The sequence below is a fragment of the Antennarius striatus genome, chromosome 21, assembly GCF_040054535.1.
Source record: "Antennarius striatus isolate MH-2024 chromosome 21, ASM4005453v1, whole genome shotgun sequence".
NCBI classification, from domain to species: domain Eukaryota; kingdom Metazoa; phylum Chordata; class Actinopteri; order Lophiiformes; family Antennariidae; genus Antennarius; species Antennarius striatus.
This window is the reverse complement of record NC_090796.1, coordinates 15375853-15403362: the sequence shown is the minus strand read 5'-3', so window position 1 is coordinate 15403362 and position 27510 is coordinate 15375853. Positions and strand designations below refer to the sequence as shown.

At 41.8% G+C, this 27510-nt stretch overlaps 6 protein-coding genes and 1 non-coding gene across 12 annotated transcripts in view; 5 read left to right on the top strand and 2 right to left on the bottom strand.

Moving 5' to 3' along the window:
* LOC137588105 (testican-2-like) overlaps positions 1-10952 on the top strand; it is a 35976-nt gene extending 25024 nt beyond the window's left edge. For all 3 annotated transcript variants that reach the window (XM_068304904.1, XM_068304906.1, XM_068304905.1), the window contains 8 exons: positions 2688-2802; positions 4057-4156; positions 4670-4784; positions 5290-5403; positions 5496-5714; positions 7719-7781; positions 8878-9015; positions 9141-10952. In XM_068304904.1, coding sequence (XP_068161005.1) covers positions 2688-2802; positions 4057-4156; positions 4670-4784; positions 5290-5403; positions 5496-5714; positions 7719-7781; positions 8878-9015; positions 9141-9286 — 1010 coding nt within the window. In that variant the 3' untranslated portion in view covers positions 9287-10952. The remainder of the gene's footprint in view (positions 1-2687; positions 2803-4056; positions 4157-4669; positions 4785-5289; positions 5404-5495; positions 5715-7718; positions 7782-8877; positions 9016-9140) is intronic.
* Positions 10953-12016: 1064 nt separating this feature from the next.
* Positions 12017-15123, top strand: ppa1a (inorganic pyrophosphatase 1a). Of its 2 annotated transcripts, none has more exons than XM_068305668.1 (11): positions 12017-12228; positions 12306-12370; positions 12491-12544; positions 13135-13218; positions 13327-13413; positions 13490-13616; positions 13705-13832; positions 13998-14083; positions 14419-14488; positions 14759-14798; positions 14883-15123. In XM_068305668.1, the coding sequence occupies exons 1-11, from the start codon at positions 12168-12170 to the stop codon at positions 14909-14911; spliced, it is 831 nt and encodes a 276-aa protein (XP_068161769.1). In that variant the 5' UTR covers positions 12017-12167; the 3' UTR covers positions 14912-15123. The 2 variants fall into 2 exon arrangements, with proteins under 2 accessions (XP_068161769.1, XP_068161768.1); XM_068305667.1 differs by having other exon boundaries at positions 13099-13218; positions 14883-15120.
* Positions 15124-15568: 445 nt separating this feature from the next.
* trnae-cuc (transfer RNA glutamic acid (anticodon CUC)) lies at positions 15569-15640 on the top strand. Its single transcript has one exon. It is a non-coding gene; the product is annotated as a tRNA-Glu (tRNA).
* A 425-nt stretch (positions 15641-16065) lies between these two features.
* Positions 16066-19273, top strand: sar1aa (secretion associated, Ras related GTPase 1Aa). 2 transcript variants are annotated; one of them, XM_068305213.1, is made up of 7 exons: positions 16066-16125; positions 16717-16789; positions 16925-17044; positions 17128-17193; positions 17276-17379; positions 17468-17599; positions 17674-19273. In XM_068305213.1, the coding sequence occupies exons 2-7, from the start codon at positions 16732-16734 to the stop codon at positions 17788-17790; spliced, it is 597 nt and encodes a 198-aa protein (XP_068161314.1). In that variant the 5' UTR covers positions 16066-16125; positions 16717-16731; the 3' UTR covers positions 17791-19273. The 2 variants fall into 2 exon arrangements, with proteins under 2 accessions (XP_068161314.1, XP_068161315.1); XM_068305214.1 differs by lacking the exon at positions 16066-16125 and adding an exon at positions 16302-16371 and having other exon boundaries at positions 17674-18872.
* Positions 19274-19972: 699 nt separating this feature from the next.
* On the bottom strand, positions 19973-22452 carry lrrc20 (leucine rich repeat containing 20). 2 transcript variants are annotated; one of them, XM_068305216.1, is made up of 5 exons: positions 22401-22452; positions 21092-21180; positions 20751-20900; positions 20514-20681; positions 19973-20352 (listed from the first exon to the last, which is right to left on the bottom strand). In XM_068305216.1, the coding sequence occupies exons 2-5, from the start codon at positions 21159-21161 to the stop codon at positions 20216-20218; spliced, it is 525 nt and encodes a 174-aa protein (XP_068161317.1). In that variant the 5' UTR covers positions 21162-21180; positions 22401-22452; the 3' UTR covers positions 19973-20215. The 2 variants fall into 2 exon arrangements, with proteins under 2 accessions (XP_068161317.1, XP_068161316.1); XM_068305215.1 differs by lacking the exon at positions 22401-22452 and adding an exon at positions 21702-21923.
* A 984-nt stretch (positions 22453-23436) lies between these two features.
* Positions 23437-25884, bottom strand: ndr2 (nodal-related 2). Its single transcript, XM_068306033.1, has 3 exons — positions 25641-25884; positions 23744-24513; positions 23437-23669 (listed from the first exon to the last, which is right to left on the bottom strand). Exons 1-3 carry the CDS (start codon positions 25882-25884, stop codon positions 23517-23519), a joined length of 1167 nt encoding a protein of 388 aa, XP_068162134.1. The 3' UTR covers positions 23437-23516.
* A 1367-nt stretch (positions 25885-27251) lies between these two features.
* Positions 27252-27510, top strand: part of pald1a (phosphatase domain containing paladin 1a) — a 31256-nt gene continuing 30997 nt past the window's right edge. Inside the window, exon 1 of the mRNA XM_068305340.1 lies at positions 27252-27400. The gene's annotated coding sequence lies outside the window, so the exon portion shown is untranslated. The remainder of the gene's footprint in view (positions 27401-27510) is intronic.

Here is a 27510-nt window from a genome sequence, read left to right as displayed (position 1 = left end):
AAACCCCAGATAGTTTGAAATAACTGGCACAAAAAGCTGGACTTGAACGCACCGCAAAGGCCGCAATCAGGTCCCCCTATATTCTGCATTAAGCGGCGATACCACTCCAAACCAGCAGGTGGTGGTCTGCTGTGTTCAGCACCATAAAAGGTTGTGTCACATGACCCCAGCAAGGGTGTTTGTTGTTGCTTATTTAGCTGGATTTGCACAATATGGAAATCATTGGGTTTTTATTTTTACTTTTTATTTTTTTAGCATCATTATAGATTAGAAATTCAAGACAAACACTATTTATAAATTATTAAATTATTAATCCACCTTAGAATTAAGCCCTTCACGTCTAACACATCCTTCTTTCAATTTTTTTGGTGTATTGTGTGATATTAAGATAAAATTAGAAAAATTTCTTGATATCTTGACAGAAAAACAAATTCTTGGATCCGGATCTTCAAGAGAATTAATTTGTTTTGTTGCCTCTGGAATAATCGTGTTGACAAATGAAGTCAAAGTCATTTTTCAGAGCTGTGTTTGCAGTTTTTTTTCCTGCCTGGGTGATTTATTGTGCAATTAAAACCAAATGTAGATAATGTGCAGGTACAATATCAACAGCCCTGCTAAAGCTGATGTGACATTCCTATTCATAAGGAGGGTACCTGCTCTTCCAGGTCTTCCTGGTTTTATTGGGTTCCTCATGCGTTCAGTCGTCGGACGGCGGGAACGGCGGCCCAAAAAATAATAAAGAAGGCTCAGAGCGGGAATAGGTCGTATCACAGCCCTAATAAAAAACCCATATAGTTTGGATCTTTCCTCCATAAAAGTTTACGACCCATGAGTGGAGCCGAAATGTTAAAAAGCAACCGACAACAAAATAAACCTCGACGGTCTCCTTGAGGAATGTGAGAGAAAGACTGGGAGCGACGATCTTCACTACGGAGAAGCGACGTGAAAGGATGAGAGGGTTTCACTTTCATTTTAATCAGAATAATATTTATGGTGATGGTTCAGGGCTCTTTGGTGTTTTTTATGTCCGAGAAGAGAAATCACAACGGATGAAGTGAATGAAGTCGAATCTATATTTCATAGCCTGATGCTGGCATCAAGCTGCTGGTTTTGTAGGACGTGAGTTTTGGTGCTGATGCTGAGCATCCCCCTCCTGACAGCCGACTCCAGCTCCTCCAGAGCGATGCTGCAAATTAAACTCCGCGCATCCAGCCGACTGCTGCAGAGTCATCCGAGACTCTCTGCAGATGAAAGAGGAGCGAGTAGAGGTTTGTCTGCTGCTAATCACCTGTGAATCCCCTCATCCGCTCCGCCCGGAGTCTGTCGGCGAGTAGCGGGAAGCTGACTCCATCTTTTGATCCCCTCCCTTTATCTGGGGAGCTATCTGGGAATCGGGGCGCCGCTCGTCACGTCATCAGTAGATAAATTATGGTTCAGACAAAAGAATCCAGCAGGCCTTCAAATTTCTGTCCAAACCTGCCCATCGGGGAGCAGTAGGCAGTATTTCTGCCACACCCATGACCTATGGGGTAATTCTCTGTGATTCCATCCCACTGTGGGTGATTCCATCCCAAACCCCTAACCCTAACCTGGTACTGCTAACCCTAACCATGACCCTAATCTTAATCCGAACCCTAAACCCTTAATCGAACCCTAATCCTAAATTTAACCCTAACCCCTAGACCTAATCCTATTCCTAACCCTAACCCGGTACCTAACCCGAAGTTTAACCCTAATCTAAATCCTAATTCTAAACCCTAAACCAAATCTTAATCCTAAACTAACTGTAACCCCTAAACCTAATCCAATTCCTAACTCTAACCCTAGTCCCTAACCCAGTACCCCTAACCCTAATCTTAATCCTAAACCTAAACCTTACGTTATCGGTACTCCTGACTCCTCCTGTTGTCTGTAACCTCCTCTGTTCCCCTGCTCCTCCCTCCTCCCTGCTGTCATCTCCCCCCCCACCCCCCCCGGTGTTGCAGAGATCTGGCCGCCGTCCACCTCGTCCGTTGTCGCCGTCGACTACAAAGCAGCTGCTTAACGCTGACTCAGGCTTTCACAGCTCAGATTCCTGGCGGCCGCTCGTCACTCACTCTCAGATTTATCTGAGCTCCCAGTTTTCCGAGGCCTCTCTTCACCGCGGTGAATAGTGGATGTGACATTCCGTTTCAGGTGGCATTGACCACAGGATGGGGGCGGGGGGCTATTTCCATCCCAGTCTCACACGAAGATGGAGCGTTTGTTTATGTGTGTGTAGGAGAAAAGGCAGAGACGGGTGGAGACAGTGATGGGCTGACATGTGGGAAGTGAGACGCTCCGTCAATATTGTCAAGCTTCCCGGCAATCAGAGGCAGACGCTATTGACAACAGGCCGCCTCGCTAACGACAGCCCCGGCGACCGTAAAATCAATGCCCACATTTTTTTTCTTGACACCTTTCATGATTTCTGTTGCTTCGCAGAGGAGGGATTCAAACATTTAAATATGCACAGCTTCATTATTTAAACCATTAAATAACCGTGATGCTCGCCGCTGATTTGTCCAACAGCTGCTTCCTGTCAGATGATGAATAAAACAGTAGACATGTTTGTTTCCCTTGGGGGGGGGGGGGTGAAGCGCGCCTCATCTATGATTGACACCTGAATGTTGTTGTTGTTGTTGATGTTTGTTGTTGTGTGTTCGCAGCTGCTGACACCACCAAGGACCCCTGTCAGAACGTCAAGTGCAGCCGCCATAAGGTGTGCGTCGCCCAGGGTTACCAGAGGGCCATGTGCGTCAACCGCAAGAAGCTGGAGCAAAGGTAGGCTTGGTTTTATTTACAGGGTATTTCTGGAGGGACGGGGCAGCAGAGTGGATCAATTAAAGGAAATGGCGCAAAAGTAAATAAATAAATGCACAAAAAAAGCAGCTCAATGATGAAATTAGAAAATAAAAAATAAATAATATATATTTATAATATATATATATATATATTATATATATATATATATATATATATGTATAAATAAATTGACTAAATTTATAACATCAAAAATAAAGACAGTGTGTAAATAAATTAAAAGCATGCAAAAAAACACACACATGCATAAATAAACACACAAATTGTCATAAATAATTAAATAAGAAACCACAAAATCAATTGCACATACATATATCAACGAAGGAGGGGAGAAAGGGGCTCTGTTTACTATCTGTTGAAAATTGAAACGTATTTTTTGTCCCATGGTTGTTTTTAAATTTAAATACGTCAGTGCTTCAACATGCAACATAAATTATTCAGCCTTGATTTGAAGTCAAAATAAGACGTTTAATTTCTTCTAAGATGAAAGTCTTGACAACGGCGTTCAACCCAGACAGACCGCCTTATAGACGGCTGCGCATAAAATCGGAACAATTACGCTCCCATCAGTTTTAATGGGTAATAATGTCGAACACTTAATGTCAAGGGTGCACACAGTGTGATGAATTTACTCTTCAGTCATACGTGACTCATGATCTAATCTGAGGCGTGACGTGTCCTGAACTCCTGCCTTGCTTTTAAAATCTAATGAAGCCACCGTTATTTCACTCGATCCCATAAAAATACACTTAAAACCACACAAATCATCATTTTTATGAAGTGGTCAAAACCCATGACTTATTGTTAGCTTTAGCATTAGCACGGTTATTCACATCAAAGCTCGTGCTGCGTTCAGGTGGTGTAGTTAATTTAAGCATTTTATAAGTTGTTATGTTTTCTTTTTCGTGTTAGCTGCAGGTGGAACACTTGAAATTTAGATTAGCATCTAAATCTGAGCATAGTTGAAATAAATTTCACTTTATTCACTCATATAAAATAATATGCATGTAAAATATCCAGATGATGTGTATTTGCTGATTGAGGGTAACATTTGGGTCCATTTCAGGCGAGTTCTTCTATTCCTTGTTGGTAAAAGAGCAACTCCATGAGTGGCGCTTGTTGATGATGTCATCTGATTGTGTTTGTTCTTTTACCTGAAGGATTGAATAAAGTCCAAATGGCTCACTAATGGATTTGAACTTTCCCTCTTTTTAGGGTCAAACAGTCGGGTCAGCCGGACGCCCCTTGTAAGCCTTGTCCCGCCACCCCCTCCTCCCCCGTCTGCGGCTCCGACGGACACAACTACGCCTCTGAGGTAAAATATTCCACACCTGTGTCTCACCTTGAAAGCTCCCGCTCAGGTAATCCTTCTTTTTTCTTTTTTTTTTGCTTTACTACTGGATTCTGCCACCATAAAAACTCTGGGAAAAAGCGTCGGAAAGTGCTCGTGTCATCGTTTTAAATAATGAGAGGAGTCCAGTGGAGCGCCTGTTCCTGCTGCGCTGACATATACGTGGGCGCGGCGGGGAAAGCGCGGTTCATAACGGCTCGCGGGAGGAATAAGCGCATCGCCTCAACGCGGCAGCGTGATTAATGACTGAGGCGGTTTTGAGTGGCGTCGCCGCGCGCCGCTCGCTGCCGGGACGCGTTATTGATTTATGTATAGTTCTTAATTTTGACCTTGCATGAGAAGGCAGTGGAAAATGACAGCTCATTCCTGCCGCCTTCCCCTAAGTGCTGCATCTCATCTGAATGAGCAATCTGTCTTTCTTCTTTACCTGTGGTCACCCCCATAAATATTTTAACTCCATCTCTCTCTTTTTCTCAGTGCAAGCTGCAGCAGCAGGCCTGCCTCGCGGGTAAAGACCTGAACGTCATGTGCACCGGCTTCTGCCCCTGCGCCGCTGCCTCCATCACCGATGCAAATACCGACGCCAAACGTGGCAAGTGCCCTTTTCTTCTTTCATGCATCTTAACGCGTTCACACTTGTGTGCATCCCTTTTTTCACGAGTGTGCGATGGGACTCCAGAACCGACCCCGGAGCTCAAGGTTTTGGATCGATACTCACCAATTTCAGAGATTACTGTTATCCCGAATATCCCCCATGTGGTTGAACTGCTCATTCAATCATGTAGTAATTAATTATTTAGAGTGTACACTATCTATCACTGCAGGCAAACAATATTGATCACCGGACTCTCGGGCATGTGAAAATGCCGATTGATCAAAAAGAATGAAATGTTACTCCTGGTTTTCATCCGCGGCCTGGAATTTGTCCTCATCCTGGATTTCTATTGGATAACAACGATTTACTGCAGAGTTAATTGCGGGATAATGTGTTCTTTGATTGTGGATTTTATAAACGACAGCATGAAAACCCAACTGGGGGGTTTCTGCAGAGCGTCTGCCAGGGTTTACATCCTCAGATTCCTTTGTGTTTCCCTCAGAGAGCTGCACCGGCCAGGACCTGGCAGACCTGGGCGACCGCCTCCGAGACTGGTTCCAACTCCTCCATGGAAATGCAAAGCAGAATAACTCTGGCAAGCTCGGCGCCGCTTCAGGTCAGAAACCCACAAAGTGTTATTATTTCCTGCTGCATTTGGACTGCGTGCGTAGAAAGAAATGTCAGAGTCGTGCTCGTGTTTGGTGACAGCGCTCGACAGGAGTCTGGTGGCCAGCTGCAAGGACTCCATCGGCTGGATGTTTTCCAAGCTGGACACCAACGGCGACCTGTACCTGGACCACGCCGAGCTGTCAGCCATCAACCTGGACAAGTACGAGGTCTGCATCCGACCCTTCTTCAACTCCTGCGACAGCTACCGGGACGGGAAGGTGTCCACGGCCGAGTGGTGCCTCTGCTTCTGGAGAGAAAGTGAGTGCAGTCACACGACGCTGCAGTGTGCAAGCCAGGCCACTAGTTGGCAGTACAGCGTCTAAAAATTTAAATGGCAGAAATTGGTTTACCTCGTGTTACGTCGCTCTCGATTATACGTCGGTTTTGACAGGAAAATAAAAATCTAGTTTACGTCTTTTTACTCCAACACAAATATTGGATTCATAAAATCACTAATAAACCATCAAAAGCACAGAATATCATGTTATTGTACAATAAATCAGAATAAAACATATAATATATTATTAGCCCGAGCAACCCCTGTGACCCGCAATAAGGAAGAAGCAGAGGAAGACGAAATGAAGACGTTTTTAAAATAGGTCAATCTTTAACAAATATTACTGAACATGCGTTCATGAATAAAGAACAATAAAGAACTAGGAATGATTATCTTCATTTTAGCCTAATGAATTCAAACTTATGTCGTTTTTTGACTTAAATCGCGTCTCTTATGTGTTAAGTCGCGCTACTTTGGTGAAGAAACGCAACAGCAAAGCTTTTTTTTGTTGTGAAACCATTATTGTGTAGATAAATAGTAAATGAGTAAACATGCATGCAAGAGTTCTTATAAAAAAAAGATAAAGTTTCCTATGAAAGCGTCAGAAACCTTCTGGTTGATACAGGAAGAGTTTTTTGAAGCTGCTAAATACTGAATCCTTTAAATAGCAGTAACTTGACCACACCTCCTCTAAATACCAGCGATCCCATTGGTGCATCCTCTCTGCTTTCAGTCCTTGACCTCTCACGAGGTCTCGCCGCCGCCTCATCTCGGCGCCGTGGGTGGTTTAAGCGCCACCGCCCGAAACGCAGATTAGAAGATGCTCTCTTTGCAGAACGCAATGTTTAATCTTTGAGCTGCGTAGAAAGTTGAAAGCAGATTACGGGCGCTACGAGGTGACGCCGCCGCCCCCGGTTGGGATAAGAAGAACATCAGAAAAGATGATCATAGGCTAGATGGGAAAATCCTGCTGCGATGAAATAATTCACTCGCTAATGAAAGCTTCCTTTTGAAGCCGCTGCTGACGGTTTGTGTGGTTGTGAAATGATCAGACGCCCCTCATCTGATAACCAGCAGCGGTGTTTGGGCCGTGCACGACTTCAGCGCCTGTTTGACCTTTGCTAAACAAATACCGGATATGCAGGACGATGGCCTCATTTGCACATCAATTATCCCATTGATTTGACCTGCGTGCAATAGATTAGAGTGGCTAGTGATCAATTTTTCATTACCAGCTGGAGACATTTCTCAATTCCTTCTCGCTGATCCATTAACTGATCGTGGTCTTAAGTTAATGATGAGTATGAGGTCACAACGCTCTTCCAGAAGTTAGATTATTATTTAATTTGAGTGATTTGTGTGTGATAAATGTAGAAATTCCATAGATGTGATGTGAATTTCTTCTTTATTCTCTTCTATCTATCCAGAGGTTTTACTACTAGCTGCTAACTGTTACTAGATGGTCACATGACGTATTGTTAGAATAAAACACCCTTAAAGAATCCGGTCATATTTGATGGTTTTCTAGCCGAGAGAAACTTCCTGACCGACGACCAGCTTCTTATCATAACTGGATCCAACCTGTTAACATTTTATTGACAGTAAACATGTCAGATTTCATTAATGGAGTAAACAGTAAATAACATAAGCTTCTTTTTTTGATAGGAAGGGTCAGCAGACTCCCTTAAAAATGTCTTTTTAATGGTTTTTAATTTCCGATAAACATGAAATGCTGTTTATGACAGATTCTTAATTATTTTTATTTGTCTTGTTTATTGAGCAAAAATATAATTTGCGTGAAAATGATTGTTTGATGTGTGAGCGAGTGTCCGTTGTGTTTCCACCGGAGCTCAGTCCGTCCGGCTCTGAAGGAATATTGATTCCTGAACAAATCAATAGGAAAGTGTCATAACTTTAATGGAGATGGAGTTTTTGGAGAGCAGTTCCAGACTTTTGACATCGCTTTTCTTGTTCGATCCCCTCAGAGCCGCCGTGCCTCGCCGAGCTGGAGAGGATCCAAATGCAGGAGGCGTCCAAGAAGAGGCCCGGTGAGTGCATTCATCACCGGATGTGTTCCTCTGACGGCTGAGGAAACAGGAAATCACCGCTTCAGATCCTGTCTGAGCCTCGTAGTTAGCCGTGAGGTGGCTCGCGAGGAGGTTTATGGAAGCACGGCTAGGATTAGGGGCTAATCAGACTGGAGGGGGTGAGAATAGGTGGAGGCAATGCTAACGTTCTCATTAAAGCTAATAATGTAATAACAGCTGATAAGGTAATAAATGTACTCGTTTTTGAAATGTAATAGGCCAATAACGTTATGATAGTCCTGAACCGATAACGTAATAACTTATTGCTACTAACGTAATTATTTATTACTAACCCAAACCCAAATCTTAACCCTCAACCTAACTCTAAATTCCTAACCTTAACCCTTAAAACCTAACCCCTAACCCTAAACACCGACCCCTAACCCTAAATCCAAACCCCTTAACCCCTAACACCAACTCCTAACCTGAACCCCCGACCATATGCCCTACAACTAACCCTAAACCTAACCCTAAAGCCAGCCCTAACCCAACCCAACACTAACCTTAACCCCTAACCCTAAACTCATAATCCCTAACCCTGACCCCTAACCCTGACCCCTAATTATTATGTTAGTAGTCAAAAGTTATCACGTTGTCGGTTCAGAACCTTTATTAAGATATTGGTTTTTTACATTTCAAAATGTATTACATTATCTGTTTCTTCGTGCCGTTTTGCCACAATATCTGCTCCCAACACGACGTGTCTTTCCAGCCCACAGAAGCCGAGTCGTCTCATTCTTTGTGTTTCCTCTGGTTGTCACGCCAGCGGCGGTGATGGAGAGGATTTGGCGCTTGTTAGGGGAACTTTTTTCTTTTCCCGGGTGTCCCGGGGGAGGCTGGAACACTGGAGCTCTTGTCACTTCATTTCTACACGCCGCTTCCGGAGCACAAACATAGCGCGTGAAATCGCATCCAGCAGCGTTTGCATGCTCGTGTAAAACAAACAAGGAACGCTTCCTCTGCCAGAAACAAAAGCAGCCTCTCCATCCTGACTGACGCTTGGTGAAGGCGTGCTACGGGTGCAGATGTTTAACCACGTCTGTGCGCGTCCTTGCAGGGATGTATATCCCCAGCTGCGACGAGGACGGCTACTACAGGAGGGTCCAGTGCGACCAGAGCCGAGGGGAGTGCTGGTGCTCCGACCAGCAGGGCGGCGAGCTGATGGGCACCAGAATCCACGGCAACCCCGACTGCGGTGAGAGATGACGTCCGGCCCCAACGTGTCAAAACTGAACCGCCTCGATCCGTCGATGGCCAATTGTTCTTTTCTTTCTCTGGACTGATTTAATATTAGTTTGTTTGTTGATGTGTCTCCTCCAGATGAAGTGATGGGATATTCCGGAGATTTTGGAAGTGGCGTTGGATGGGAGGATGAAGAGGAGAAAGAGGCAGAAGACAACGGAGAGGAGGCAGAAGAGGAAGAAGAGGAGGAAGGCGAGGCAGACGACGGAGGTTACATCTGGTAGGGGTCCGAGCCGAGAGCCGAGTCCCAGCTGCTGGCCTGAAGATCTACAACGGATGGCTCTCTCCTGACCGGGATCGGACCGGGGAGGCAGGGAATGGCGTGTCGTCCTGGTTGGGATGCGTGGTTTTCCGGTCCAGGGGATGAAGAAGATGACTCGTTTTTGTCTTAGATATGTGTAAATTGCTTCGTTCTTCTCTGTTTTCTGAGCAACAGAGCCTTTTTTTTTTTTTTTTTGCCGTTCTGAAGAAGCGGGAACCACCGTAAATCCATCAGAACCCGTCCGACAGCCATCTATGCATATAGAGATTACAGTCATTTTGTATCGTGTGAACTCTGCTTGAACATTAGAACCCTCGTCTCACTGAGATTTAAAGGAATTAGTTTGACATTTTGGGGAATGTGACCTCCAGCTACGAAACTGTTAGCTTCCATTTAGACATTTAAACCTCAAAAAACTATAAATTAACTCACATATTTGTTTAAATTCAAATTAAATTCCTGAATTACAACAATTTATGAAGTTTTATGTGCAGGAAAGTAGTTCTTCAAAATAGATTTTTTAATTTGTTTGAATTGATCAGTCAGATTTTATTCTCCAACTTAATCCTAATTTTCATTTCCCAACAATCGGAAGAGAAATCTTGTGTCAGACCAAATAATTTAATCCAGATTATCCACTTTAAAACTTCCCATCCCGCGGTGCTCATGTTGCAACCTGATGCTAAGACCGGTTATCGTGTCTGTGATTGGCTAACTCCCCAACAAACGTCAGCCAGATGGAGAACGTAGCATAAACGTAGCATTTAGCAGATAAATATCAACCCTCAGGAGTTTTGTAGAACCAGAAGAGGAGATAAAAGAGGGAATCTGTTGAGAGATTAGCTTCATGTCACACTGCCCCCTGGTGGTCAAAGAAATCCAGTATTGTAGCGTAGAGCTAAACTAAAATGCGTGTCGCCTCATTTTTAGATGTTTTTTACCTAATTTCTGAGCTTCAAGGAGGAAATAAGGAACATTTGGATATAGGTATAAATCGCTGATGTTTCCAAAATCTGACTCGACAGTTTTCAAACTGTTTCTTCTAGCATTTAGCCCTAGCGTTTTGCAGACGTAGTTGCGTTCATAGCCAATAGTCGCATTGCCAAAAATGTCTATCTGTTCCTTTAAAGCACTTGAATGCATCATGCTAATCTGTTCAAACCTGATTCTCTGTAAATATAAATCCACTGTAAATGATTCCAGGTCTTTTTTTTTTCTTTTCTTTTTTTGTGATGAAGGTGCAGCACTGCTCCTTGCACTTTTTAAATCCACACACTTCAGAGGACACGCCTGTACAGGATTCACATCTCCATCAACCTGTAGAATGTACTATAATTACCCAGAATGCACCTGTAGTAGGAGCCGCTAGGCGCTGTCCTCCGTTTACTCTGAAATCCCGTCGATGAATGTGCCACAGACGTTTTATTCCGAGTTCGCAACTTCAGACGCTGCATTTTTGTGTTTCTTAATAAATATGTGCATTACTTGAAGTTCTGTGTGTGTACTTGAACCCACGCTGTGATTTTTTTTTTGTACGCTATCGTTAGGCCAAGCGTTTGTTGTTTTTAGTATTGCATGTTAGTAATAAGAATGTACTTGGAGGCTGAGCACTTTACTAATAAAGGCGATGGAGCCAAAGTGTTGTTGTTTGTATTTTCTGCTTCTTTCTCTGAGGAAAATAATATTTTTCCTCCTTTAAGAAAGAAACATGGAATTAGTTGATTTCATGCATCTATTTTTTAGCATTTTCTACAAGATTAGCTTGTATGCTAAGTCAGGTTTTGGCGTATTTTATTTTTTCTTATCCTGCACCGCTGGAGAATCCAGTTGTTGGTTTTTTCCATTCTGTGTGATGATTTTCACTAATTACGTAAAAACTTCTAAGCTGATTTACAGGCTGGATCGCAAGGATGGGGCAACAACCAATTAAATCCAGCCACGTGTTCCCGCAGTATAATTATCTGAGATGATTTACTGTTAATGAATGTGTCTGTAATGACTTTGGATGAACAGAGCTAATCAACTTTTATTTTCTACCTCTGAATGTCACGCAATGAGACCCTTAGCGTCCCCCTGCAGGAATTGAAGTCCTGCTAATGAGATGCATTAGATTAAAAACAGATCACCTTTAAGGACTTGGAGTCATCTTGTCTAATTTCTCAGGAAATAAGCCATAAATTAAAAATAAAGTCACACATTCATAACAGATTTTAATTAAATAAAGTGTCCTCTCCTTCTTGATGTCTAAACAGGACAGAATTCTTCTGACCTTTGGGTCACTTTGTGTGTGAAGCACTGATTACCGAAGCTTATCACAGCGGAGGCCCGTTACCATGGTGATTACATCTTACTCTTAGGCTTTATTTAAACACAAGTTCTTCATCTTGCAGAAGACGAAGCAGACGAAGTTTTTTCCTCTTAGACATGCTGAGGGAATGTTGACCCCAAGCTGAAAATCACAAATCAGAATTCATCTTTTCTGGGTTTTGACTAAAATAGCAGCATCTGTTGTGCATCTGAATTAAATCTTTCTTCTTTTCAAGAAACTTTCTAAAAATAGGCCCCTGAGTTTTCATCCACAGACACTGAGGAGCTTAGGAGTGATGACCTGCTGCTCCTCCTAATCCTGCCGCGTTAATGGGTTTAACTCCAGTGAGCTCCATCTGTTGGTGTCAGAATGGAGGAGGAATAAAGAGCACAGGTCGTAACGTAAGACTGCAGTGAATGGAAGCCGTCAGGTGGAGCATCCGTGACCCGGTCCTGATGTAGGAGGATCTCTGTGTTCCCTCAGACTGAAGGAGCGTCCGTGCGTCATCCAGGAGCCCCTGGTTCCAACGTCGGACATGAGCTTCAGCACCGAGGAGAGGGGCGCACCCAACACCCGGGACCACCGGGTGTATTTCAGTAAGCAGGGCTCCGGGGCCGGGGCCTCCGGTGGAGCTGTCCTCTTGGTTCTGATTCTTTTTGGGATTCTTCCGCAGAAAACTCTTCCGGTGAGTTCATCTCTCCGTTCCATGACATCCCGGCCTACGCCAATGAAGCAGAGGTGAGTTTCCTCTGAGTGGAGGTTTGACTTCAACTGTGATCAATATCAATCGATCGATATATTCAGATGAGCATGATAGATCACTCCCTCATGACAAAACTGTGTCTGATGATCCTGCAGAATATTTTTCACGCTGTCGTCGAAGTTCCGAGATGGACCAACGCAAAAATGGAGGTGAGTTCTTTTATTTCTCATTTATTTATTTTCATATTTTATAATTTCCAACTTTCTTTTTGAGTGATTCTGCAAATATGGAAGAAAACAATGACTTTTTTAAGAAAGCAAAACAAAACCAACTTAAAATTCAATAGTTATATTTGTTATGTCAGCTCAAGTGTATTAAAATCATTTATTGCTCGATTTTGGGACATATTTATAAACTTTATAATTAAAAATTAACGAATTAGCTTTAATAAAGCTTTTAAAGCTCCAGTAGCTGCAAAAAGCAGCAAATAAAACAAAATATTTAATGAAAATTAAATATGAATAAAACTTTCCTCAGAAGTGGCAACAATAAAGTGTTTTTGATGTCCTTATAATAAATATATGGACATAAAAATGAATAATATAATATAATATAATATAATATAATATAATATAATATAATATAATATAATATAATATAATATAATATAATATAATATAATATAATATAATATAATATAATATAATATAATATAATATAATATAATATAGTATCATATCATATCATATAATCTGCTTGTCAGATTGCCACCAGAGATCCTCTCAACCCCCTCCGACAGGACGTGAAGAACGGGAATCTCCGTTACGTAGCCAACGTGTTTCCTCACAAAGGCTACATCTGGAACTACGGCGCCATTCCTCAGGTAAACCCAGCGACCCTCCAACAGCAGGTCAAAAGGTCGCCTCCGGCGATGCTCCAACAACAGGTCACCAGGTCGCCTCTACTGATCACCTGTTTCCTCTCCTCTCAGACCTGGGAGGACCCCAACCACCGGGATGAAGACACGGGATGCTGCGGGGACAACGACCCCATCGACATCTGTGACATAGGAGATAAGGTCCTGGGAGATTTCTGCTGTGACGCCTCAATATGACAGCTTTTCTTTTTTTTAAAAATGTGCTTCCTGTTCTCAGGTGTGCTCTAGAGGGGAAATAATCAAAGTGAAGGCGTTGGGGACTCTGGCGTTGATCGATGAAGGAGAGACAGACTGGAAGGTCATCGTGATCAATACTGAAGACCCTGAAGCGTCCGACTTTAACAGTATGAAGACGCTGCTGATCCTGCTGCAGAAATGACAGCTGCTACACGACTCCATGTGCATTCCTGAGCTCCTCTTTATATCTTACAGATATTGATGATGTCAGACGGCTGAAGCCTGGGTACCTGGAGGCGACTGTCGATTGGTTCAAACGGTACAAAGTCCCAGATGGCAAACCTGAAAACCAGTTTGCTTTCAACGGGGAGTTCAAGGACAGGGTGAGCCTCGTCATTTTGATTTTATTTTGTATTTTGCAAATGTTAAGTCATATTTTTACCCTTTTAATATTTAATCTGGCAGTTTCATAACCAGTTGCATTTATTTTAAATGTGTTAAAGGTTAAACGTTGACTTCTGCTGTGAGTAATGATTGTGTTTCTGCAGGATTTTGCCATTAAAACAATCAAAAGCACCCATGAGTTCTGGAAGGCGCTGGTTTCTAAGGCGACGGATGCTGGCGGGTTAAACTGGTGAGTTCCATTCATCCGCCATCCAGCTATCTGACTGACTGCTAATGCTTTTAGTGCTACTTCCTGCCATATCGCCCTTCAGGTAATTAAGCGCTGAGTGAAAGTCGATGAAGCGCCGACAGCAGAGTGTGAATCAACTAACTTAATGGACTCTTAAATATCTTCTGACTGCGTATGAAATAAGAAATAAAGGACTCACTGGGTCCCGTAAAGAGACAGTTCGCTCAAAAAAGGAGTATTCATCCTTCAGTAGTTTTCTGGTTGAGGCGTTTTTGGCCGAAGAATGATGTTTTAAAGCAGAAAGTTTCATTCATCTCTTCTCTTTCTTGGACCAGCATGAACACCAGCCTCTCAGGGAGTCCGTTCTGCTGCTCTGCTTGGGAGGCCAAGGCAGTGGTCGAGTCTGTAAGTGTGTTTTCATTCTAAACCTCGTGTCAGAAGCTGAAAAGGTCATCCCTCCGTTACATGACTGGGCTCTAAGAGCCTGACAAGGGGAGGTTGTGATTTCAAGTGCCACGAAAGTGAACTTTTCCTGATTTAAAAATGAAAGAAAACTGAGAAAAATTTCAACGGAAATTTAATAAAACAGAAAAGCATCTAATCTATTCATTCATTTTCCCAAAAACTTTCAGTGTGCATTTTTTAAAACATGATGTTTTTTTTCCACTCCTCCAGACAGCTGCTGTTGGAGCTGAAGATGCTATTCCAACTTCAGGTATAGGTGTTTTTATTTATTAGTTTTGTTGCAGTGTTCTGTGTTTTTTTTCCACAGATTTTAATCAAACGTGTTTCTTTCCAGTTTATAAATGGTTCTATTATGAGAAGTAAGAAGAAAACTCCTGGGCAGAAACGCTCATTCCTTCATTCCTTCCTTCATCAGAGCAGCATAAAGACTGCAGGGATTGGGTTTATATAGGTCACATTTACTTTTTTTGCTCGTGGAATCTGTTGTCAGCGCAATCCTCTAATGATTTAGAGCTTCAAACAACACAATAAATCAAATTAAATCCCAGGTTATTGTGTTTCATATTGATTTTATTTCCACTTTTGAGCTATTTCCCCTTCTCCTGTCATAAGATAACACATTACACATAAAGATAAATATCTCAAGCATGTCTTGGCTTTTTGTTTTTTATTGTATTTATTTTAAAGATAACGTGTCCTTTAGCTCTAAGTTTTAGTAGAATCACACAAAACTTGCCTGACAGATATTGAGGACAAGTAGTGAAACAGCAAAACAAGAAGAACATATAAACTACTTGACAAATTGCAGTGTGGGAGACATTCTTAAAATTTGGAGTGAATTTAGATAGGGCTGGATTTATGATCTTTTTTTCCCCATCTGCAGGATAGGGCTTTAGAACAGTTTAATTTAATTAAGAGGAACTTTGGACCTTGGCAGTCTGTTGAATTCTTGATGGAGTTTTTTTGGCTCTTACTCTCATTTCGACTTCATTCCAATAAATATTGAAATTACCCGTAAATTCCCTGGTGGTCTAGTGGTTAGGATTCGGCGCTCTCACCGCCGCGGCCCGGGTTCGATTCCCGGTCAGGGAACTATACTTTTGGGGTGACAGTAAGTCTTGGACTGGGGACTGGGAGTCGTCCGTTCGAGACCTGGTTGTCCGAAACGTTTGCTGTGCGAACTGGCAGGTGTCAGCTCACCTCCCCAGCACTGCCAAAGTGCCCTTGAGCAAGCCACTGCCCCCCGCCACTTCTACCTTCCCCTGTATTTAAATTGCATGCTTATGTGTGGTTGTGTCTGTTTCAGCGGTTTGTACACACATTTACATGCATGTTTACAATCAGTACATGAGTGTGGGGGGGAATTCTCCAAACCCAGATTAATAAAGTACATTTCTACTATTCTTTTGGTAAACATTTCTGTAACTTCGGGTATCTGTCCACATGAGGGCGCACATGCAGTGAGCTTGAAGCAAAACGTGTAAATATAAACCACGAAGAAGAAACACCGGAACTTGACAGTTTCCAAGGAGACCAGCGATACTACTTAGCTCTGGGCTGCTGGACAGCGCCGACTGGTAAGCTAACTAGCCATAAAATTAAAAGATAAATCTGACTAACATGATAAAATATGTTATTCCGTTGAGACTGTTAATAAATGTTTGTGATGCAGTCGGTAAACCTCTAATTTTCGCTCCGAGGCGCACAAGCTCTAGAAAGTACTGGAGGTTTGGATAACACGGCTAAAGCTAAACGGCTAACTGGGCTATTTGTCGGTGACGGCTTATTAGCATTCGAAGCACACGGAAGCTAAGTACCAACAGGTGTGTGAGTACACGTGTCTGGGTGTTTTTAAAAAAGCTAGTACATCTCCACCATTGGTGATTCCAGTTGTCATTTAAACATTCGTTTATTAACGTCATAGAAAGAAAGCTGTTGCATTAAGCTAGTCCGGCTAATTGGCTTGGTCCTGTTAGCAGGATTCGCTCCCGGCCCGTAGCGGCGCAGGTTAACGGGAGTGCCACGTCACACTTTTATGGTAACGTGGACGTAAAATTGTTACACACGTAAAATAATTCATAACGAAATGCTGAAATGATTACGTCAAACCTTTTTTTTTTTTAAAAAATAAAGTGTCTCACAGTAATCATACGTCTTTGTCTTTTCAGTTAAACGCTGTCAAGATGTCCTTTTTATTCGACTGGATTTACAAAGGCTTTAGTGGAGTTTTACAGTTCTTAGGTGAGTCTTGTCTTCAGTTTTACAACGTTTTAAAACCAGTGGAAAAGCATCAAAATGTTCTACTTGGTAGAATCAGCTACACTGCCCTTAATTTAAATTAAAAAAAGTACTGTATATCTGCAATATTTGTTTCAGGTCTGTATAAAAAGTCAGGGAAGCTGGTTTTCCTGGGTCTGGATAACGCTGGTAAAACAACGCTCCTACACATGTTGAAAGACGACCGGCTCGGCCAACACGTGCCGACGCTGCATCCAAGTAAGGAGTGCTCACCAAATGTCATAATGTTGTTGTCTCTTGCTGGATTTTCCTTGTTGAAGTTTATCTTCCTTTTCTCAAAGCCTCTGAAGAGCTGACAATCGCTGGGATGACATTCACTACATTCGATCTAGGAGGACATGTACAAGGTGAAATACACCCTCTATTTTTACCTGGAGAAGAGCTTCACCCTCCTGCCCCGAGGGCCAACCATTTGTTCTTTGTTGACAGCTCGACGAGTGTGGAGGAACTACCTGCCAGCTGTGAACGGAGTCGTGTTTCTGGTAGATTGTGCGGATCCAGACAGACTCACAGAATCCAAGACAGAACTCGATGTGAGATGAAACATCTGCCTTTTTTCCACTGCCGCTGTCTTTAACTGTCTTTAACGGTAGACTGATTGTGCTGCTATCGCTTGTTAAGGCTCTCCTAGGAGACGAGACCATCATCAATGTTCCAGTGTTGGTGCTGGGTAATAAAATCGACCGTCCTGAGGCCATTAGTGAAGTGGGACTGAGAGGAGCCTTCGCGCTTGATGGCCAACTTACTGGAAAGGTAGGCGCTGCATTCGAATGAGCAGGAATAATGAGATGTCTCCTTGTCTTACTTCCCTTCATCTCCATCAATAGGGAAACGTCTCTTTGAAGGATCAGAATGTTCGACCGCTGGAGATTTTCATGTGCAGCGTATTGAAGAAACAAGGCTACGGCGAAGGTTTCAGGTGGTTATCACAGTACATCGACTGACCCACAGGACCAAAGACTGTCCAGGAAACACTTTGTACCCTGCAGCAACAGACAGCCAAAATTTCAAGCTATATTTTCAGATCATATTCATTTTAATGCACATAGACACTTCTGAACCCACGTCAGCTAACCTTGTGTGGGACATTCAATTATCTTTCCATTCAAAAGCACAATGACATTTAACAGAGCGCTTTTGGACGCCGTGGAAATTTGACATGAAGATGCTGATTCTGCCGCCAGATCACCCGACTGACCGTCAGACTGTAGGCTGGCAGCGTTACCTTCAAGGCCAAATCAGTTTTGGCCTTGATTATCACTGATGAGTAATGTGGAGTTAAAAGTTTCAAGGCTGTGTACTTCAGGGACAGTCGGTAATACGGAGCAATGCTGCACGAATAAATTGCAACACAGTTTTCAAGACTTTTGATCCTCACATAATTAAAAATAACGAAAAACTCCAGCATAAAAGACCCCAAAAATTTAATATTGACTTCATTCGTATTTTGTGTTGATATTCACTTAGTAAACACGACGTTTATTCACTTTAAATTGACTTTTATTTCTCCACAGCAGCAACCGATATGCAAACAGGTTCTCTCTAAAGACCATAGTAAACTCAACTCATGCGCTCACTGCACATGCGCACCACACATGCAATGCCGTAAAGGAGAACTACATGGAACTGTCGTAAAGTGTGCAATATAGAACAACACACGTTAACATTTTGTCATTTGCTTTAAAAATAGACAATATTCACGTAAAATATATTTAAAATGTTGTCTTTCAGATTCTTCAAAATAATTATTTTTAAGAATTCTTTAAAAGAATTTAAGGGAATAGAAAATGTGTTTAAGAATTCCTTTAAATTTTTTTAAAAGAACAGGGTTTTAATAAATAGACCTGATTTTATGCTAAGAGTGTTTAAAGGTTTACTGTATATGCAAACTTTTAAAGTAGTTCATGGTGAATCTGCTACTGATGGGATTCACCTGCACGTCAGTGTTGCTTTATTTATTATGGAACAGACCTGCTGTTGTTAAAGTTCATCAAGAGGTGATGAAAAAAAAAGAAGAATAAAGAAGTTTAATGTTAATCGTTCCATCAAACACTATGCAACCTCAGCTTCAGAGCACGTAGCCAAACGTCGATGCTAATTACACGGGACCTGCTGGGAAATGTGATCTGTGAGAGAAGCCAAAATTAAAGGAAATCTAAAGGAAAGAAAGAATAAATAAGTGCTAAAACGATGAGTAACGTCAAGCAACTCTGTCAAGAATCCTGTGAATTATGCATTTCTTACACATTTTAAAATTATTTTAAAAGTTATGCTGAAGGCAAATAATTCCACCAAAATCCGTCTAATTTTGACATCCTGTATGTCCGTCTGCTGCTGATGATAATGGTTGGTTTATTAGAGTGAAGTAACGGTCAGGACATGTCTCGCTCTGAGCTTTTCATCATTTCTTTGTACCTCTAGTATCGGCTGTGTTAATCAGTCAGTTTGTGTACTTTTTGATTATCACTAAAGATATGAGAGTACAAAAGCAAACAGTCACTTTTAGTCTGGATACTGAAGTATTTTTGTTCTCCAGCATCTCATTTATAAAATGTTCAATAGTTTATTTATTCATATATGCAGGGATAGCTATGACTGAGATGTGTCTGGATCAGATTTTCTACTGGGAGTCTTTACTGGGATATGAAACTGTATGCATGAAGAGCTCTATTCCGGTTGAATCCTGTAAAGTCTGTTTAATAATGATGTAAATATTTGTACAGTCCCTGCCTTTTAGCCCACACTAGAAAACACTGGAGTTATTTATGACCTTAAATATATCAATTCAAATAGTTTGATGTTCGACATCTAGATATGACGTGACGTACCACATGTTCAATGATCAGATGGAATAAAAAGTTCTTTTGACTAACAGTCATTTTCACCCTTTGTTTTCCTGAATTCACCTTTTTAAGATTCTGAAATGAAAGTTTTTTCTTTTAGAGTTTTCTGTTAGATGTGTTCAAGATTAACGTGAAAAGAATTCCCTCATTAGTGGATACAATTGTTTTAGAGTTTGAAAAATTATAAAACAATTGTTTGACTTTTTTGATAAATTCTTTGTTTAAAATAGAATTTATCAATATTTCTAATGAAAACAATCCGTGTTGTTTAACAAATATCAGGCTGCAAAGCATCCAGTTTAAAGTCATTAAATGGAAAAAAGTATGTCGACCATTAAAAAGAATAAATCATTGCACAAATCTCAATGTCTGAACAGTCAGCTTCACTTCTAAACTCAATCGATGAAGACGTCTTGTCTCGTCTCTGACTGAGGCTCCAACAGTTCAGTCTTTTCAGGCACACAGAAGCCTCCATCTGCAGTTCAAGGCACACAGCATGCAGTCTACAGGTAGCAAACAACACCTCTCAGGAGTTTGTGGTCAACAAAATGTCAAAATTATGGGGAGACTGCAGAGCCAGCTGAGAGCTGGAGTCCAGAGGGTTCGACTTGAGGTTGAGCCACTTCAGCGCCGGCATCTCAGACAGCTTCTCCACAGGTATCTCTGGTCAGGAATAAAAGCAGTAAATATGAGAAAATGTTGTTTACACCCTTTCTGTGTCTTCATTGTAGCCTCTCAGGGCTGCATGAGTTGTTTATGTGATGTTTTACACTTAACAGAAGTGGTGTGCACTGATTTTATTTTTGGGACTTTAATATCATTACCAGTGATGTTGTTTCCCTCCAGGTTGATCCTCTCTAGCGTGGCCACGTCAGTCAGCTTGTCGGGAAAAACAGTGAAGTTGTTATTGGCCACATCGATGCAGGTCAAATGCTCCATTTTTGCGACAGCGTCAGGAAGTTTTGTGAGTTTGTTGCCTCTGAGGTCCAGCTCTGAAATATGTTCGAAAAACATTAATGATCTGTGCCTTCATCCACAGTATAGACGGACTCTTTCCTTACCTCTCAGCTCGGTGAAGATGGAGAAGAAGTTGCCAGACAGGGCCTTGATCTCGTTGTCAGCCAATGTGATAACACGGATGTTTTCGCACACACTCCTCAGGACCTTGAACACACCGTCAGGGAATGAAATGAGCTTGCAGTTGGACAGGTCTGCAGAGAACACGAACATGACATTAGTTTTAATTAAACCACAGAATGTTTACTGAAATAGTGTACTTACTGTATATATAATCACACCAAGTTCAAGTTTACAGTAGTTGTGGTTTTTTATCACCATCTGGTGGTTGATTCTAAAATTGCATCAATCATGCTGAAAAGATGCTGGAACACTGAAGTCTTACCCAAACTGTCTTTCCCCTCCTCTACGATTTCATTTATCCTCCGTGCCACGTGTGCCACTGACTCAGCCATTGTTCTGCAGTCACTGCTCCTGGGTAAGTTCATGCAAAATTACACATACTTTTGAATAGCCAAAAAAAAAAAACTGAAGGAAATATTCCACAAGCATTTACAACCTAACACGTCAGGATAAAAATGACAGGAAATATATTTTCACTCCTGTCTTGTATAAGGCTTAGCTTTAACAGCGCCATCTAGTGGACGAGTTATGATAAAGCTTTTTCACAGTTTACCCCCGATCTCTCCCACCTCGGTAATTAATGGATAATGAATGACAGCACAACACGTCATTAGGAAATAAGTGTTCCGCAAACATGAAGAAACTGATATGCTAGTACCCATGAATTTTATATTAATGTTGTTTGTGGTTATATTCAGTTGAAACTAACAGGAAACTACATTACTAAATGAAGACGGACTACATGAACGAGAGTAAATCCCGGAATACTTTCGTATAACCACAGCCTAATTAGCGGAAACCCTTATTAACTGTAATTTTAATATAGTTTAATGATTAAACTTTAACCAAAGCTAAGCCAGGAAGCTACTTACCCACGCTAGAAGCTACCGAAAAGCGCCGCTAACACTAGCTAAGATTAGCCAGAGCCGCTCGCCTACGGTCAAATTTGGTATGTGCGTATTTTTAGTCACGTACAGCACAATTCACCAAACGGTTACGTTCATATTGTAACTTGAAACACCTTGAAAAGGACGTTGTTGCTCAGCTACAATGAGTAACAAACTCGAATTTGCTTCTGAGAAGCCACGACCCGCCTTCGATTGGTCTACTTAGATAACGTTTCCTGAATTTAAACCAATCATTACCCCTCATGAGCCAAGACGGAATCTAGCCAATCAACGGCAGGGGAGGGTGGGCTTTGCCTTCAAGATTCAAATTTAGCATACACTAGTATACTACGACCAAATAACCGGAAATTAAAGAATCTAACAAATTAAGAGTCAGCCTGGCGAGTTGACTTTTCAAAATAAAGTTGTAAAAATACTTTCTCTGAAGTACAGCACAGTACTGTTACTTAGGTTCCAGTCGATCACTCATGACATTTTAAATCACCATTTAAGACATTTCTTACTATTATTAAACTTTAACATTTTGCTTTTTATTAAGCTTTCAAACTATGAGAATTTCTATAGCAATTCTTGTCTATTTTTAGCTTATTCTTGAAGACTGTTTTACAATATAAAAAATGTACATAAAAAATACTGACATGATAAATTTAAATGTTGCCTCACCTCCGAGTCCTTGTCAACTATTTCCAGTTTGACCAGTGTGCCCGTCGTGACTGTGGCAAATTCCTGTTTGTATTTTCAAAGGATTTGAATACAATGAGCTCTTTAGTTCCCCTTTGTAACAGCCTTACTTTACAGTATTTGCTGGACATCCCAGTGACTCACTGAAAACCAGAACATGTTTTGCGTGTCGGTTCCTTTCTGTCACACACAATACTATATCTGTGACCTCAGTGTTGACATCTGTTGTTTTATGTGTGTTCATTTTGGTTTATGACAGCAAAAGCAGCCAATAGAGCAGTTTGTATAACAGAGCATGAAGGCCACTTAGATTGACTGAAAAATGTTTAGAGAATATTACTTTAACAACCCAGTTTCTTAGACAATCATTTAAAAGTTCAGGTATTTTCTTAATGTGGCTTTTCCCTTGTAATAACTTTTTTATGATACAATTTTTTAAATTAAAATAACACCTATTTCTGACTTCTTTTTTCTTGTACAATAAACATCTTGGTCCTGTAATATTTTGGCCACACTTTAAAAATCTCCTTTTTTGATTCTTCTAATGCGTGTGCGCAACAAAATGCTCTAAAATTGTTGTCAATTTGATTTAAATTTGGAAATATCCGTTCAAATAAGCCAATAAGACCATCAACCTCCCAAAACAATCAATGCCAGTTTTAAATTGTCACCAAACGTTACGTTTTGATGCCGCATTTGGAAAATAATAGTAGAGATTCAGCTTTATGAAGTATCATTAACTAAAACGACCAAAAATACGTAAACAAATGTACATAAATACAACTTTTAGATATTTACAATAAATATACAATAACATATACAAAAGGTAACGTCCAATAAAATCAGTGCTGGAATATTCAACATTTCATTCACTTCTTGATAAAATAGGGGGATTGTACGCTGCACACGGCTGCAAAGCTGCAAAGCTGGACACTCCTGTTGAAATGTTCTCCTCACTAACCAAAGGTTGGGTCCCAGTAAAAATCTCTGCTGGGGGGGGGTGTCAGCTGCAGTCGATCGGTGCACAGGGACAAACATCCAAGAGCTTCTTTTCCTTCCGTAAAGTGTCATCTTCCAGACACGCGTTGCTTCTGCAGGTCACTGGCAGCCGCACTCGTCCACCACCATGTCCTCATGATGTCGCAGCGCCAGCCGTCCGTTCTCATAGTACAGCATGCTCAACGCGCTCATTTTGGTGGGGGCGCAGCAAGGGGGGGTTACTCTGCCGGCATGGTAATGTTGCATTAAACTCTGTAGATGGAACAAACAAGGACTTCAATCATTCCATTCGTATAATACAGACTAACAGATCGACGTAGACTCACCTGCATGTAAGCGTGATTTGTTGGGTTCAAGTTCTCCCCCAGGGGTCCGGGACAAGACCCCTCACAGCGGTATGCGTTGTATTTTTTAGGGAACACTATCCAGGACGCCCACCCGATCAGATTAAAGTCTACCTCCAGGTCGACTTTGCGACAGAGAGAACTTTCGTCGCCGCTCATGGCCCCCCACTGGCCCCTCACTAGTTGTCCCCAGTGGCCCCGTTTAGTCCTGCGCCTCCTGGGCCGCCGAGCCCGTTTGATTTCGGTGGGGGACAAGAACTTGGATTGCTCAGCTGTTAGGAGTAAACTTGCTTTCGCCTTGGAGTTTTCATCCCAACCCGTGTTCGAGAAGATGACCAGTAAGGCGCGCTCGCCGGCGTCCTGCTCCCTCCTGACCAGGTGGACCGGCAGGTCCGGGAACATCGGGCCCCACTGCGAGTCCGCCGCTTTCCGTCTTCTGGACTGTCCTTTTCTAGAGGTGGATTTCTTCTTGATCCAATTCAGCAGAGGACTGGTCACGTCGATGACGCTCCAGCTCTGGGATGGAGACCCCAGCCACGACCACGCCAGCCGGCCCACCAGCTGCCGCTTCCGACAGGCCCGGTTCCTGGGACACGTGGGCCCCCGATGGTGGTGCACCTCCACCGTGACGTTCCACACACTCTGAATCTGAGGGAGCCTGATTCTCAGCTCCGCCGCCTGGATCTGCTGGTCGGTCAGCAGCGTGTGGAGGTCAAAGGTCGCAACCCAGCGTCTCCGTTTGTATGTCAAACCTGATGAAGGGAAGAGACAGATTAGCATCACTGGAGGGGGGGGTTACTGCTCTGCATTCATCCCAATGCTGGGAAGATATTCACCAGTGATATAATTATGTCAAAAGTGTTTTCATTACATGCAAAATTTGATTTAATCAAGAAAAAAAGTCTGATTAAATCAAATGAACGCAACTCAACTGTTGTCATTCAGCAAATGCATTTAAATTCTACTTGTAGCTGTTTTTTTTACGCACCAGAGAGTCACTTGAGGGCAAATTAAATCAAACTGTTAGAATTGAATTACACTAAAACAAAAAGTCTTTTCTGAAAATGATCATTTCAACCATTTCATGAATTTTAAGCTGCTCTTAAGTCACAAAATCAGGATAAATTTGACAGCAGAACTTTTTGAAAATGTGTTTTTGAGGAGTCCTAATTTCTAGCTGTCATTTAAGATCTTAGATTCACTCCTTTTCATGACGTCTCTATTATCACATGAGTGTACAGATCCTTATAAATCAAGGCTGCTCTCCTTGTAAATGAATCAATCACTATCTGTGGCCCACACCTGTGGTGGATCATTATGATTCAATGGACAGGTGTGGCTCAAATACAGGTGAGATTAAAATGTATAGAGCTGCTTATCAAAAGTGGAATCCTGCCTCTCTATTAATCCACTCACACCGAACACGGGGCTGAAACCAATCACCTAACAGACTCTGCATATCCGCAAACAAACAGGTAATAACTCCGACACCACGCAGAGACGCGGGGATTGGATCCAGCGGCGGGGAGGGTTTCTGCTCCAACGCGTCATTAAATCCCCAGCTCTAATCTAATCAAGCCAAGTGTGAAAAAGAACTGAGGGAACTTGTTGATTTGACTTAACAAGAGATTTGTATAGGGGCTGTCTGGCAAGATGTCTAATCAACATCACCTATTTAGGGTGAAAGAGGGTTTGCTTTGAGAATTAGGCAGAAAAGCTCGGCCTTTTCACACGCTCATCTCTGCGTGGTTATTCCCCCACGGGGCTGGATGTGGATTGAAGCCCTCTGAGGTCGTCTGGGACCAAAGAAGTCCTTCAAGCCTGACCACACGTTTAAATCACCCAGAAGTTGAACGAATTAATAAAAGCGGACTCTTACTTTTGGCCACCACGCTCTTCACCGTGTCTGCGCGCCGCGCCGCGTCCCGCTCCGGTGCGTCCGCCGGACTGGAGAAGTTGGACCTAAAGTTCCTGTAGAGGTGCATCATGTAGGTGGGCATCATGGAAAACCGCTGTAACGACCTGAGATGAAATCCTTCATCTATGCTGCTGGGAGTCCCGCACGCCAGCTGCGCTAGGACAGCTGCGTGCAGCGCAAAAGACGCAGGTCCAAATGGGCGCATGTTAGATGACAAATTCCTCTAGTGGGAGATTAGGGGAGTCTTATATACCCTCTCCCACCCCCTTTCATGCTTAACAAGTAGCTGAGAACATTAAAGGAAATTGACAAACGTCCTCAAGACTTGTTACCTGACAGCTCATCATCCATTCAGGTGGTAATGAGGCGCCTGGGTGCGTGTTTACAAGGAGCGCAGCTTTCTGTTTGCGCAACGTCCTCCAAACTCCTGCTGACCCATTCCCCATCCTCGGATTAATTGTCTCTGCTATTTGTCTTACACTAATTGTTGGGCTTTCCCATAGTGGCATACACGGAATACAACTAATGAAAAGTAAGTCCTCAAATATGAGCATAAAACAGAAGGCATGGTTATAAAAACATTTTTTAATTTTCTATCATTGGGATTATAAAGTCCCTTTAGAGCACCTAGCGTTACTTTAATCATCTATTGTGCGTTTATAACGACATTTGAGGTTTTTGTAGTAAAATAGAAGATTAAAATTGACCAAAAAACTATTAAAAAAATTATTATTCTACAGATTTTTGAATATCAAGTATGTGGTGTCCTCTGTGTCTGACAGACGGGGTAAAAGTCTAGAATTTAGTGGATGTATCATGTGAAATGTCATCTCAAATATAATTCAATATGCTATTAGGATGATAATAACAGGATTCATGGGTTTAAAATACTTAATTAAATAAATTTTATTCTCATTTTATTTATAGTTTTCCGAAAATAAGGTTGTTGTGGTAAAATGAAAGATTAAAACCGACCACAATTTAAAACTATATGTTAAAAATAATTATCAATAACATTATTTGCACCATCTTTTATTCTAATCATCCTGTTTTATGCAGTCATTCTGATTGAATGAAAGGTAAAACTGATGAAAATCATTCAAATATTAGTTAGAATAAAATGTCTGAAAACTTTTAAAGCAACTTTTAATACAATTCCAAAGGTATAAATAAATAACTCTGAACTTATTCTGCTAAAAAAAACCTCATGCGTTATGAAATCTGAATGTTGAGCTCTCTTTGTCAAAGAACACATAATTATTTAAACTTAGCATAAGGTTTATATTTATGATAGGAGCTGGGGTTTTTTTTTTTTTTGGAATGTTGGACTTTTATGGACGTAAATCATGTAAAAAAAATCTATTTTCACAAATTTAAATCACTGTGACGCAACCTCTGATATAAGAATATCTAACTAAGTTGTTTTAACATAACTTTAAACTGTTTATTACTTCTTATTCACCTTTTAATTTAACTTCTGACTGATTTATTACAGTTAAATTCGACCCACTGAGGACAAGAGGATGAGCGTCCGTTGCGCATGCGCGCTTCGCCTTTGGCCACACGGCCGAATCCTTTTCCTCGTAAATTTCTCGGAGAAAGAAGAAAAAACAACCGGCGGTGATTTATTTATTTTCTTTCCCTGCGTAACGGACAGAAAGAGGAGCTCCATCCTCCGCCTGCCGGTTCCGGGACGGTTCCACGCACCGTGAGCTGAAATGGTGAGTGGCTTCAACTTTAAGCCTGTTGTTGCTTCCAAAAAAAAAAAAAACCCCGCAAGTTAACTGTGCGGATCTGCCGCGACGTCTGAGCGCCTTTATTTATCACGAAT

What these genes read in the sequence shown, in the direction of transcription:
- ppa1a (XM_068305667.1), top strand. Translation starts at nt 12,168, where the DNA reads ATGAGCTTCAGCACCGAGGAGAGGGGCGCACCCAACACCCGGGACCAC. An exon ending in CCTACGCCAATGAAGCAGAG is followed by an intron (nt 12,371 to 12,490) that starts GTGAGTTTCCTC and finishes ATGATCCTGCAG; the next exon opens with AATATTTTTCACGCTGTCGT. An exon ending in GATGCTGGCGGGTTAAACTG is followed by an intron (nt 14,084 to 14,418) that starts GTGAGTTCCATT and finishes TTCTTGGACCAG; the next exon opens with CATGAACACCAGCCTCTCAG.
- sar1aa (XM_068305213.1), top strand. Translation starts at nt 16,732, where the DNA reads ATGTCCTTTTTATTCGACTGGATTTACAAAGGCTTTAGTGGAGTTTTA. An exon ending in TCTAGGAGGACATGTACAAG is followed by an intron (nt 17,194 to 17,275) that starts GTGAAATACACC and finishes CTTTGTTGACAG; the next exon opens with CTCGACGAGTGTGGAGGAAC. An exon ending in AATCCAAGACAGAACTCGAT is followed by an intron (nt 17,380 to 17,467) that starts GTGAGATGAAAC and finishes TCGCTTGTTAAG; the next exon opens with GCTCTCCTAGGAGACGAGAC.
- lrrc20 (XM_068305216.1), bottom strand. Translation starts at nt 21,161, where the DNA reads ATGGCTGAGTCAGTGGCACACGTGGCACGGAGGATAAATGAAATCGTA. An exon ending in GGAGGGGAAAGACAGTTTGG is followed by an intron (nt 20,901 to 21,091) that starts GTAAGACTTCAG and finishes TGTTCTCTGCAG; the next exon opens with ACCTGTCCAACTGCAAGCTC. An exon ending in CATCTTCACCGAGCTGAGAG is followed by an intron (nt 20,682 to 20,750) that starts GTAAGGAAAGAG and finishes AACATATTTCAG; the next exon opens with AGCTGGACCTCAGAGGCAAC.
- ndr2 (XM_068306033.1), bottom strand. Translation starts at nt 25,884, where the DNA reads ATGCGCCCATTTGGACCTGCGTCTTTTGCGCTGCACGCAGCTGTCCTA. An exon ending in GAAGAGCGTGGTGGCCAAAA is followed by an intron (nt 24,514 to 25,640) that starts GTAAGAGTCCGC and finishes TCCCTTCATCAG; the next exon opens with GTTTGACATACAAACGGAGA. An exon ending in CAAATCACGCTTACATGCAG is followed by an intron (nt 23,670 to 23,743) that starts GTGAGTCTACGT and finishes TTCCATCTACAG; the next exon opens with AGTTTAATGCAACATTACCA.